This window comes from Dermacentor andersoni, chromosome 4, assembly GCF_023375885.2.
Source record: "Dermacentor andersoni chromosome 4, qqDerAnde1_hic_scaffold, whole genome shotgun sequence".
Classification (NCBI taxonomy): domain Eukaryota; kingdom Metazoa; phylum Arthropoda; class Arachnida; order Ixodida; family Ixodidae; genus Dermacentor; species Dermacentor andersoni.
In genome coordinates this window covers 77,924,915-77,938,885 of record NC_092817.1, presented here as the reverse complement: position 1 = coordinate 77,938,885, position 13,971 = coordinate 77,924,915, and the positions used below count along the sequence as shown (strand labels likewise).

Here is a 13,971-nt window from a genome sequence, read left to right as displayed (position 1 = left end):
AGAGTCATTGCATACGCAAGCAGGACGCTCTCACACGCTGAGTCTAATCACTCAACCACAGAAAAGGAATGCCTTGCGGTGGTATGGGCAGTTATGAAGTTTCTCCCATATCTTCATGGCCGTTCCTTCAGTGTTGTCAGCAATCCTCGCTCACTTTGCTGGCTGATGAACTTGAAGGACCCGTCCGGTCGACTAGCACATTGGAGCCTAAGGCTTCAAGAATTCGTTATGACAGTGGTGTACAAGTCCGGACGAAAGCCCTCTGATGCCAACTGCCTCTTAAGGTCACCTATTGAGCAGGAAGTCACAGAAGATGACGAAGACATGGCTTTTGTAGGTGTTCTAGACACTGCCACCATTGCTTGTCAGCAGCGGGACGACAGTGAACTGTTTCCGCTTATTGATTATTTTAGGCCGGGTTACAAGTGCGCCCAAAACATTTGCAAGAAGTTTGCTATCATTCTGCTTCCGTAACGATGTTTTCTACAAGAACTTCTCTGCAAGCGGAAGCAGCCGCCTACTTATCGTCCCAACGTTTCTCCGTCATGAGGTCTTGCAAGCCTGCCACGATGAACCGACATCTGGCCACCTCGGCTACATGCAAACACTGGCCCGAGTCAAAGAGAAATATTACTGGCCAAGGATTGCCACCTTTGTGACACATTACGGGCGCACGTGCCTCGATTGCCGATGACGCAAATCACCCCATATGAAACCCGCTGGGCTACTTCAACCAGTCCAAGTGCCCACAACCCCAATTGCCCAAATTGGTATGGACCTTCTCGGGCCATCGCCAACTTCCAATACTGGCAATAAGTGGGTAATAGTTGCCACCAATTACGTGACATGCTATGCAGAAATCAAGGCCCTTCCAAGCGGCACCGCAGTGGAAGCAGCGTGACTCTTTATTGAAAACGTGGTTCTGAGGCACGGTGCACCAACAGTGATAACGGACAGAGGGACTGCTCCTAAAGACAGTGCTTAGCCTCAGCGGCACAGCTCACTGAAAGACCACAACCTATCACCTGCAAACGGATGGCCTAACAGAACGCTTGAATAAGACTATCGCTGACATGCTGAGTATGTACGAGACATGGAACACAGAAATTGGGATGACATTCTGCCGTACATCACATTCGCTCCCAACACTGCTCAACAGGAAACAACGCGAAAGACCCCATTCAGCCTTCTTCATGGCTGTGAAGTGACGACGATACTCGATGCGATGTTGCTACATGACTGTGGTCATACAGGCACAGATGCTGAAGCTTTTGCTCAACGGGCTGAAGAAGCGAGACAACTCACCTGCATCAGAATCACCCGATAACAGGACTATGATGCTCGACACTACAATCTAAGGCACAGATACATTACATGTCAGCCAAACGACAAAGTCTGGGTTTGGAGTCCCATCTGTTGGCGAGGACTTTCAGAAAAGCCCCTCAGGCAGTACTTTGGTCTGTACAAGGTTGTACGGCGCCTCAGCAACTTGAACTATAAGGTTATCCCAGACAGTCCTGCTTCCTCCAGGGCGAGGCAGCGTCCACCAGAAGTCATGCACATTGTGCGCCTGAAGCCCTATCGTTCGGAATGAAGTGCCCACACCTCGTCTGACACATCTTCCTGCCACTAGGTGAGCATTGGGACGATACTCTCTCTGGAGGAAGGCAAATGCCATATCCAATATGCGGCATGTAGAGAAAGACGGAAGATCTCGCACATTGCAGAAGAGAAGACGAGGTCCCTGCGTGATCGTTTTTCAGTTTGCCTGTAATTAAAGTGTCCTGCCCTGTTTTATCAGTTCCTGCTGCTTGTGAATTGTGACAATATGAGGGACGTCTTGAAAGCAAGTTTCGTCACTTATTTTCCCACAGAAACTTTATTGCCAAAAAAAAAAAAAAGGAAAGAAATACACCATGGCATCATAAACTAAACACCTTGCACTATTCTTCCACATAGTCACCCCTGACATTCAGGCATTTGTCGTAATGTGCAATCAGAAGAAACTATTCCGGTAAAACTCGGTGCCCTGCGATGCATGGAATTTTTGCACAGCCTGCTCCACCTCAGCAATGTTTTGGAATCGATGTCCCGAGAGGGTGCCTTTCAATGCAGAGAACAGGTGCCTATCCAGACCGGATAACAGCACGCACTTCCATTGGCAATCACATTGTCAGCACATGTGTGTCTACCATCGTGATTTGTACTCTAATAACCTCGGACACGCCGGTCTGCTGCTACTCTCTCTTCTTTGGCGCTCTGCGCATGCGTCATTCCTTCTCCGCTGATGCTCCTTCCGTCATTGAACCAGCAACAGCGCGATTCTTATGGCGATTGTTTCAGCTGGTGTACCATCGTCTCTTAAAAAAAAAAAAAGACGAAACTTACTTCTGGAACGCCCCTCGCACTTGTATATATTTTTTTTTCCTGCCTTAATATATAGTACATTTTCTTCTGCCTGGCGTCAGCAAGTGAATAGCAAATACATTTCATTGACCCTCGGAGGAAACACTATGGACAGAGGTTGCTCACGTTACTGCAGCTGCCAATAGCCATTTGAGCTGTCAAAGGAGTGAATGTGCGCTACAAGATCATATGCTATGGCACTGAACCTTGGACACAGAAAGACACAGACACAGCTGCAATGCAAACAGCTGGCGAGTGCTCTACCATTGATGAAAGCCTACAGCTCAAGGTAGAAACAGTGCACATGGATATTATGACTCACATTCTTCATACTATGGATGCACCCTAAAGACCAAATTTCTGCTCTTTCCAAAGCCCACTTGCACCGTCATTGGGAGCTCCAGTCATTATCAGCTGATAGTGAATGGTGATGTCAACCACACATTCACATGTCAATATATCTGAGCTTTGAGGAAAGCCACTTTTGGAAGACTTGCTCGGCTAGCTGGTGAAACGTTGCTAAATGGATGCTAGATGCAAACACACACATCACATTGTGGCTAAAATCTATTACTAGAGACTTCACGCAACGCAGTGAGGTGACCTCCAGCATGAGCTAGTTGGCTAACAAAACTGGTAACCTGGTGTTTCTCAACTTTTCACACAACTAATCATGGCTTGTCTGCTCATAATGCTCCTGACACAGGCATACAACATGCTACTGGCATGCATTATGAAATTGCATGAACGTCAGAGAAAGTGAAGAATAAAGTTTTTTGCAGGTATGCAAAGAACAATCAGATCTCTAACAAGTAGAGGATGAGAAGCACAGTGAACTTACTAGTAACACCAATGAAGCATTCACTGCTTAATACTTACGACAACAGTATGCTTAGCAGTGTAATAATACTGTGGAAAGATTTCCCCCACCAGAAAGCAAGCTAGCCAAGACAAGCAATCGCTTGAGTAAGGCACATGACTGCATTTATAACTAGAATACATAAAGCATGCAGAAAGCCAAAATACTGACACAATCTTTAGTTGCCCAAATGAAATGCTTTAGACAGGGTGCAGACACACAGGACGTACAATACATATGCGAACTGCCAACTGAGCACTGGGCATTTTTCCTATTTCCAGTCACTGTGTGCCGAAGGTTTTTTTAAAGTGAATCAAATTAAATTTGGGCATAGAAACACATTGGTGAACATTAAAATCAAACTGAATTTACTGGCGATACATCCTGAACATTAAAGAATTTTCTTTACCTGAATATTTAAACAAAAGTTCACAATGCTAGTTAATAATTCTCATTTAAGTGATCAGATTCCTATAAAAAATATAAATTGAATGTGGGTTTCGAATCCTCTGGATCAGAGATTAAAAGAAGTTCTTGAATTTCAGCATCAATCAATATCTGCAGGAGCTTCTTGCGTCAGTCTACCAAGTGAAAAATTTAGAGATGCATGCCTTTAAGCAATACCAATTCATAAGCTTTCTTATAAACACTTGTCGCACACAAATAAAAGTTGCTACAAAATTTCACTTTAACCAACTTCTAGCATGTGGCAGTTTTTATGATAGCGAATCATCTCGAAAAAGGCAAGGAGAGTGTGAAAATTGTACGGCTTTGCCCAGGCATGGCGAGTGGTGTGCACAGATGTCCAAATGAGATAATTCAGGCACACCCCTTGAGTTCACTGTGTACAGAGATAAAAGTGCCAAAAATTAAAACAAACCAAATTAAATTTTTTGTAAAAAATGCAAAATGTACATTATTGTACAGCAGTGGTGGAACAGCCATTTCACCTTTCAGCACATGTCCTGATGCACACAAAAAGCCGATTTGGCACAGCACCAAGAACTTTTGGTGCAGGGTCCACCGTACGTGTGCTTACCATATACCACACAAATTTTAACTGATTTAGTCTATTTGTTGCGGAGACGGGTTTGTGAAAGGCATTCCCTCCAAGTGTGATCAGAAAAGGATGCGGTGCTCCTCCACACAGCGACGTACAAATTATGCTACGGCTGGATTCATCGATAAGGCAAGGTCCATCTAAATAGGTTGCAAAGCTTGGAACGAAAAGCATGCCAATTCCTATTGCCAGAGGTATAAGTTAGTGGTGCACAATTGAAGCGCGACTAGATGAGGGGAGGTACAGACACTGAAACTAGAAAACCTAAGTGAACAAGCAAATGTTCGAAAATCCTAAATCAGAATACTGTCATGAGTAAATATTCTGTGTCAAACATTTTTTGCTGTACTAAAACAACAAATGTTTCTTCTCTATCTTACAATTTATTAAATCATTCTCAGTGACCCCTACCAAGTGATTCTGGTACAAGACTGTGCAAACTAGTTATGTCGGGTGAAATAGCATTGCTCACTTCAACGCAGTGGTTTCATGCATTTTTTTTTTTATTTGCTAGTGTGCTTGTTCAAAGTGTGGCTTGTGCTTCCCTCCAAATTATGCTTGACCTAGCACACGGCATTCACTGACGACAGGTGTGAGTGCAGGTTTTTTACCGTGCAAGTTCACGCTGCGGTATCCGTTGTGCTGTGTTTTGTTGTTACGATAAATATGGAACGCTCTGCGAATAAACATCACACTATGTTTGTTTACTCTCCGTAACACAGGCTCCGAGTGTCCGAAGTGCAGCAAAATTAGTAAGTTGAATGTTTTCTAAATGATAATGTAGGGCAATGTTGCCTCGTCTGTTGACTGTTGGATATGAATACATGTCCCACGGAATTGCAAATGATCCTGTGAAAAGGTTTCGCATATGTTGCTATACATTACAACTGTGTGCTGGCCATAGTACTTTTCATTTATTAACCGTTTGAGGGTCAATTACGTAAATATACGGTGCCGTCTGTACATTTAAAAAGGGCGCCAATTTCCTAACCTGTTCTTTTCGGTCATGTGCTGCCACTATGTGGGAATACAGGGAATTTTTTTCGCGCACCTCCCACTCTCGGTTCTCGTTGCATGGTTTGTTTTAGCGCTCGTTTGCCCCCGCGCGTCTATATATGAGTACTACCACTCGCGCATTCGCACATGCGCGGGCGAGCGGCAGCTTGGGCTTTGCTCCTAGGGTGGTTTGTGCTTCTTGCGCTAGCAAAACTGCTGGCTATCTCGTTACTAATTGCTCAAAGGGCAACCGCTTGTTTCTCGCTCGTTTAGTGCTCACAGGGGTGCGCACAGAAACGATGCCGCCGTGCATGCGTTTCTGTTGCTTTTTTTTTTTAACACTCGTGAAAACTTGTTGGCGATAAGATGAAGATTAGCAGAAGTTTGTCACACGTTTTGCTTTTTTGACGAGCACACAACCACACAGTTTTCTTGAGTGCGCGCACCTAAGCAGTTTGATTACTCTATGGATGCACATATTAGCGTAAGAGCAGGAACATTTGAGTCTTGCGAAATATTCTCGTGTGCGCATTTTCAAAGCCTTGAACTATGTGTATAACAATGCATAAAATTTTTAATTCTTATAAGTTTACTTCCTTTTGTATTGTTGTTATTCATGAATGAAGAGTTCATATATACCAACGCAATATTTTTTTTCTCACTTTACGGTCACTCTAGAAAAATTACAGTAAATTTTTTTCGAAGTCCTTAAGAAGAATTAAAACTGCAATAAAAGAAATCAACCCTGGGCAATCGCATATGGTGAAAAAGATAGACCCCCAAAGGGTTAAAACATGTTTTGTTTGGTCAATTATATTGGTTGTATTATTCTAGAAGAATAAAAGTGAAGTTGCTTTTGAAACCTCTGTGGCACTGTCATTTATTTCCATCCTATTCACTCACCTTCCTAAGGAACTTACTGGAGTAATTGCTGTCAATAACAGCTTAATTATGTTCACATTAACACATACGCCACTCCTATAGTTCAATGACATGGTGGCGCTTCAACTGAGGCTAGTCGGAAACTCACCTGAGCCTCAAAAGAAATATAATTGCTGGCATAGAGGTCAAAATGCCGGATGCTAAAGAAATTCAAACATTCGCACCAAGCAGCATAAGATCTTGACGTCATTGCCATTTCCGGTTGTGACGTCACTTTTGATTTAATTTTTGCTTGCCGTTAGTTGTCCCTCCCAATACGTAAATGGCGACGGTTGCAGCGAGCCGCCATTTTCTTGACATGTGGTCTTCTATGGAAGCTTCACTACCAGTTTACATGTAACACAGTGCAACAGTCACAGCTTGTGGGCAAAGGCTCACCTCAAGACCGATCGAGTATGTGATCAACATGACATCAAGCAATATACTCACGTGATGAATTGTAGGGAGTTTTCAAATAGGGGCCACAAAGGTTTTGTGGCAGCTAAAAAAAGGGGGGGGGGTGTAGCGTCAGAGCCACTGCGCATGCGGGAGATGCAAATGGGTTTCGTGTTTGCATCGGCGACGCTATTTAATCGAAATAGTGCAGCAACCCAAGCTCAGCACAAAAGTTTTGGGCCAATGAACATGGCGGCATCCATCGAAATGCCAGCTCTTGTGGTGTAGCATATTCGAACTCATTTCCTAACACCATTCTTAACTATGCACCATGCACAATTCTGATTGCAGCAGCTCTTTTGAAAAGCCCCGCTATCACCCATAAACATAAAGAAAGCTTGCCTTCACTACTAAAATGCGACATCCTTCTCTGGCAAACTCCGCGGTGCCACGCGGGCGGGTTCAATGAACACTGAAATAAAGCGAAAGCAAGAAGGTACAGCGGCACTACATTGTCCGTCCGTCAGAGAAAAATGCATGAATAACGAACCGGAATACTCCAGAGGACCCATAGTACTCGTAACTCTGTGCACGAGCCTCTGCTTCCTTCTATGATGATGATGATGATGATAGCATGTTGTTGGTTTTGATTTCAGTTTTGCTAGCTGCAAAGCATTGACAGAGCATTTCACTCTTATACATGCATTGGCACAGGCTCGGCGCAATTTTTCACTAAAATGCGGTTTTGGCGCAGGATGGCGCAAAGGCCTGCTCTCAGCACTGCTTGGTGCAATTGGTGCAGCTGTTCCACCATTGGTACAGGCATTTGGTGAAGCTCAGTGGATAGTTTGAGCATTTCTAGTATGCCAGTGTCCTGTTTGCACCCTGTCATATGTCTAATTTCTCAAACCTTGACCATCTAAGGACGCACATAAAAGGCTTTTTTACAGCTGTGCTGCTAGAAACCTGCATTGTACTCACAGAACCCGGCAGTATCTCCACGCAGCTGTCGTCGTCATCATTCTCATCAGCTGTAGAGCAAGCCACCCTGATGCGCTTTCGCTTTTTCTTGCGCTTGTTCACATCTGAAGATGATGAGGCCCCCTTCTTAGATTTGCTTTCTGCAAAATCGGAGTCGTCCACACTAGCCTTAGTCTTTTTTGTATTTTTGCCCTTTTTCTTGCGACTAGGTGTGAAATCATCACTGCTATCTGATGCACTTTCTTCACTTGAGCTCAGCGAGCTGGTCGAAGGCTGCTTATTTGCGCAGTCATCTTCATCATCACTGTACACAATTTTCCTTTTCTTTGATGCTTTCCTACAAAAGACAAAAGAGACAGTGAACAAAATGATGGGGGCGCCAAGCATGTGGCTTACAAGCACTTCTTTTGGGGCCCATGGCCCTGCTGCGTGTGATCTGACTGCCAAGGTTTAACATCCCAAAACTACATGTGGGCTACAACAGACTGCCATAGGAGCTGCCATAGGAGATGCCATGCGCATGCATAGGAGAAGGTTTCGAATTAATTTTGACTCCCTGGAGGTCTTTAGTGTGCATGTAAATATACAGAAGTGCTTTAGCACCCATCAAATTGCAGCAACTGCAGCTGAGAATTGAATTTGCGACATCGTGCTGAGCAGCAGGCACCATAGCCACTTAGCCAGCAAGGCGTAATATGCTGTATATAAGGTGTGTTGACATTTCACAACACTGAGGCATGCATCAAATAAGAATAGGTTGCTCACTGCCACATAATGGTAATTCACAATTTTTTCAGTCCTACATCTTTTCATCTTCAACACTCTGTAAATACTTTTAATTTTGAAAATTGATTTTTTTTTTGTTCAATATACAATGGTTGGAGCTAGTGCTACGCAATAAATGTGCTAAGGTCAGTTTTAAAGTTACCAAAGGCCATGTCGTTGAGTCAACAGGAACATAAGTGAGATGAGGCAACATTCCATGAGACCAAATGTTACCACTTTCAGCACACTGACACTCCTTGAAAGCTTTTACTCCCAGAAAGTCGCCCATAAGAGGCACGTCATTGTGGAGCCTTAGACCAAGGGTCCCAAATAGTTTTTTTATGCCTCCAAAAATTATTTTGGTTAAAGCTATTCTTAAATTAAGCAGCCATTTCTGTTCTGAAGAGCCTGACATAGTTGGTATGTTTTATCCATGGCAAGAATTCCAAAAGATGGTTTCTGGGTGAGCCAAGAATCCTGGATGCAGCAATTTTTAATTTTTCAGCCATCTAAAGTGTTGCCATGCGCATATCACCTTGCCGCCGTCATTTACCTTAATCCCCGCTCTTAATTTTAATCAAGCAGTGGATGAATTGTTGGTTTTGTAAGAACACCTGCCCATTTAGCAGGCATTTTTAGTAGCAGGTGTTTGTGCCTACTGCAAATACTGGATCTAGCTGGAAGTAACAGTTGACTGAAGACTGAAGCCCAAGGATCACTGTACCCCACACCACCTCTCTGCTCAGAGAACACATGACCCAGCTGTTGCACTAATGTGCGCACTATATTTATTTATTTGTGTAACAAACCTCACATAGCTATTTGAGTGTGGACATTCACTTCGGAACCCCGAATCTGTGCCCATCATTGTGCACATCAGCTGGGGACAATGGAGTTCTTTGGCACATTCTGAAATGTGCCCCAGCATCGAAGAATTTTGATGCCCCTGTTATACTGCCCTTCCTCTGCAGCCCTAACAAACTGTAGCTTGAAAAATCAAGGAGGTGCACAACTGTCTTGCATCACCCCCCATTTGTCTTCCCTGCAAGGCTCTTGGAAACCCTGATGTTTAGCTCAGGAGACAAGAGGGTTGAGCGTCCCCACTAACTACAAGTAAGGGATCAAGTAGTGACAAAACATTAAATGCAGTAAACGCTCCCATATCCCCTCACTTTATCTGTCTTCTGTTGAGCTTCAACATTTGCCTATATTAGAGTTGTGCCAATAGAAAATTTTGAAAATGAATCGAACAGCGCCAGAAAAAATATTTTTGCAATATGAATGGCCTTTTTCACCACTAACATCAGATGTTCACATCCTAGTATTCCCAACAGGAATTTTCCGCCATTACACTGCACATTATGAAGCTAGCTTTATTAAAAACACAAACTGATCGTTCGGAACAAATAAGCAGTCTGGACACTCAAGACCTTTCAGTGGATATGTGCAGGTACTTTCTTGAGCAAAAATAAATGAACCAGGGTTTTCATGATAAACCTGACTCTCTTTTCTGCCTGTGAATGTAACTCGAAATTGAGGACCACGGTAGACTCTTCACATTGTTAACTTTCCAGCGACACCGTCAATTTCAAGTTTGTGCAACTGAATTGCAAATAAATTGTTTTTTTGGTGAGCCTGTGCTCCATATACTTTTGCTCACGGGTGTACATTATCAGAATAAAGCTTTAAAGGACAGCCCTGTGAGCCCTTTAGCATTTAAACTGCCTGCGGCGATGGCAGATCAGAAAAGGTGCTTTTTTTTCTTCTTCTAGTTGGAGCAGTTGCGGATGGTGCCACTATTATATCAAATAGTGTTGCAATGAAACATATTCAGATTTAACCTAAAGAGAGTACAGGGTTGCTGCATCCATAAATAGCACCGAACAACACCTGCTGCCAAATGCCATGTCTGAACTAAATTTTCAGTGAGAATGGTAGCGGTTAACTGGAAGAGTCTGGCTCACTGAACAAGACAATGTGCTTGATACAACATTACGTCCACTATGACAGATGAAAGTTACTGCATGTTTGCTTCAGTGCCACCTTTCATTGTACCCAGTTGACGGGAAGCATGAAAAAAGTATACAAAAATATTAAACTCTATGAATACTGACTATTCAATTCAACGACCATATCAAAGAGAACAATACTCAATTTGTTGTATGAAAATTTCTAGTATCCCCATGCTTCTGATCTATGTCTTGCCAACAAGGCCAAACTTCTACACTCTTAGATATAACAGCTAAGATTTATATTTTCTTTTGCATTAGGGGACTAGTGCAACTCATACACACAGAGTTGTAAATGTAAGCATAGGCTCAAACCACTGAGTAAGATAAAACAGCAGGGCAGGCGGCGCTCATCTGGGAGGGACACATCAAGAAACATTTATCTGTGGTTGGCTGCACGTCTGCCAGATGGGACTGTAATGAATAAAATCATTAACATGCAGCAGGCTATTGCTCCGCGACTGCTGAAGCAACACTGGCTCCTAGGCCATGCTCCTGTGTCAGCTTACATGCCTGCTTTGTCTGCTCAGCTCATACCTAGCGCCATCTGCGCATACTACTTTCCGTAAGGAACAAGTATGAGTTAAACAGACAATGAAAATGAGCATGTGGTGCAAGGTTTTCTTTTATTATTGCTTTCTATGAGACCATTCAAATCGACAGATGCTTTGTTTGCTTTTCTCTCAATCACTTCATGCCAACCTATTCAGTTGCCAAAAGAATTGCCTCATCTTCATTCCAACAATACTGTCACATCTACTGAAAGCACAAGAGAAGCTCAGGCTTCATTTCTCCAGCACATGTTACATTACTGCCAAAATGCGACTGGTTGAGCTAGTTGGTATGTTTTATGAGCACAGGGCTAAAAACAGGACTTGGAAGAGGACACATGACACTGCAGTCTTTTTGAGACCTGAAAGGTGGCTTATAACTCTTGCAAATAATGAAGAAAAACTACCCAAAGAAAGAATGAAAGCTGGTAGACAGCAATAAATGTCTGAAAGCTTATAGTACAAAGACTGTACTAATCACAAAGGTAAGCGATTTGTCTTCACTGGGCCCAAAGAAAGGAACCTGGGACACACCTACCCGCTGCAATGAAAAGCAAGTGCCCCAAAATTTCCCAAGTACGTTAGTTGCGATAAGTCCTCGGGATGCGCATGCTGTGATAATTTCACTCACGCTCGCTCTTGGCACAATATTGCGGACAATTCTTGGTTGCAGCACATTTGCATATTACTACAGACGGTAGACGGCATAATGCTGTTCACCCAATGTAGGAATGACCTCGCGGAAGCTGAACATTGCATATCACGTTCCTCTTGCATGGAATGAATCACTAAGTGCAGCTCTTATCACAAGCCTTATTAGGCAAACTAGCAATTATTAACCAGTTGGCATGGCAATTCGTTTGTTCTTGATGACCAAAACTACAGAACACTGGATCCTGGGTCCTCTTGTTCTGTTTCCCCATGTTTAGAGCTGTTTGGTCCTGATAAATGTAATTATTGACTCTGACATTTATCAACATCACATGTGAGTAATAGTCATCGGTCAGATGGAATAATTTCTAAATGTTTTAGGTAAATTAACATCATGCCTTGGCAGCAATAATGTTGAAAACATTTCCCTCAAGGCTTCGTTGACTTGTATCTAGTGCATCCCTGTACACAACATAATTATACTTTTTCATACACTTTCATGCCACAAACCTGACAAGGTAGTAAATAATACAGTAAATGACTTGGAATCCTCATCCATAAAGATATACTCGCACCCCCAATAGTGTTTTATCAATTAGGCCACTTAGTTCTGCAAGCGGTCACCAACTTTTGACGATGTTATATAACCAGTCATAGAGCAGCAGCAATGGACAAGGTGGTGCTGCAAAGGGAGGACACTCTTATCTTGCCCTTTGCCGTATCTGGATTCCCAATCAGGCATAAAGCACTCCACTGTTTAGTGTTGCACTCTCACTTCTGGCATGCACAAAGCTTGTTCCCTTGGACATTCTTAAACATGTTTCTGACAAATTTAAACTTTGTGCTGAAATACGTATGCTCGTAGAACGTAATATACTTCATGGCCCAAAGGGAGTAGTTTGTTGAGCCTTCTTGTGTATTTTTTTTTAATCTGCTTTCATTGAGATGTGTACATATTTCAAATGCTAACAAAAAATTTAAAGCATTCCCCGGCTGCGTGCCTCTATGCATAAATTTTTATGTTTGGTTGTCACCCAATCAAGAATCTGAATACCGAAGTGTCCATCAGATATCATGATATACAATCAATGATAGATTTCTTGGAAATGCCTGATAACTGAGATCCCTTCGCGGCGCTGCCACATACCCCATAGCGCCAATGTATAAGGAGATCTGATATTTCGGACGCTAAAACGCATGGGCAGACTTTTTGCCATGACAACAGGTCTGAAATGGCATTAAAATCAAAGCCACCACCACCACCACTTTGATTATCTCGCAGCCTCAAACCTGCACCCTCACACGCAGATTCTCTGGTAGTGTGGTTGCTTTGTGCTGTCCCGCATATGGCAATGCTAGGCCTAGCTACTTCGATATTCGCCGCCAAGCTTCCTGATGTTCGGTGTTGTGGTTTTCATCAAAAGGAATTACCGCTGTCAGAAATGGCTTTGATTCTGCCTTCATCATCCTCGCCAATGGCTTCAAAGCGCAGAAAACACAAGCTGAGTCTAAGAAGCGTTGCACAACACTGCTTTCCAAGTAAGCTTCACCGCAGTACAGGAGGGTTACGGGGTCAAGTATACACAATGTATTGCAACAAAGCACACCAAGAGTAGAAAGGGGCCAGTATTATGGGACATAGTATGTATTCCTTGATTTTACATGCACGCACCTGCTGGCTGCTCTCACAGTACAAGCACCAAGATACCTAACAAATGTACTGGCAAGCCTTCAGAGCTATTTTGAACATGGCTGTGGTGACTTGAGCCCTTGAGGGCAGTAAAAGGCATGCAGTCATTTTTTTCGGACAGCCCGAGTTTTCCGACGTTTTCGTGGCCTCTAGAGAGTAAAAAAAAAAAATCGAACGTTGGCTTTACAGTGCTCACGGAATCAAATGGGACACGGAGAATTTAGTATAACCCTTCATATGTGCAAAGTACGCGAGAGCACCATGTCATGTTGGTAGGAATTTGGTCACCGAGGGTGACGAAGACTCCGATGTAAGTGTACGCGCCAGAATTAAGTCGATGTGACACGAAGTGCAGCCGGTTGAAACGAAAGTATGCGCATTACTTAGCCCTAAATTGACGCATTTCATTCCGTGAGCATTGCCAATACCAACCCCTGCCACTCTGCCGCATGCACACAGTAAAGAAAACTTGAATAATTTCCATGCTTGCCGCAAGACACACATCATAAGAGAGCATTCGGCTGGGTGCAAAAGGAGAAACCTTGTTCAAATGTGCAAGCCGGAGCAGGGAGAGAAAGCAAACACATGAACTAGACACCCAGCGTCCGTGTTTCAGAATATGTCCTTATAAAATTAGTTGTGCAGTGCTGATTCTGAAGCTTCTGTCCATCTTACTCCATGGCACA

General features: G+C 43.3%; 1 protein-coding gene across 2 annotated transcripts in view; it reads right to left on the bottom strand.

Annotated features, from left to right (window-relative positions):
• Positions 1–13,971, bottom strand: part of LOC129380070 (uncharacterized) — a 141,307-nt gene that overhangs the window by 93,756 nt on the left and 33,580 nt on the right. For both annotated transcript variants that reach the window (XM_055073945.2, XM_050183262.3), the window contains exon 9: positions 7,620–7,956. In XM_055073945.2, coding sequence (XP_054929920.1) covers positions 7,620–7,956 — 337 coding nt within the window. The remainder of the gene's footprint in view (positions 1–7,619; positions 7,957–13,971) is intronic.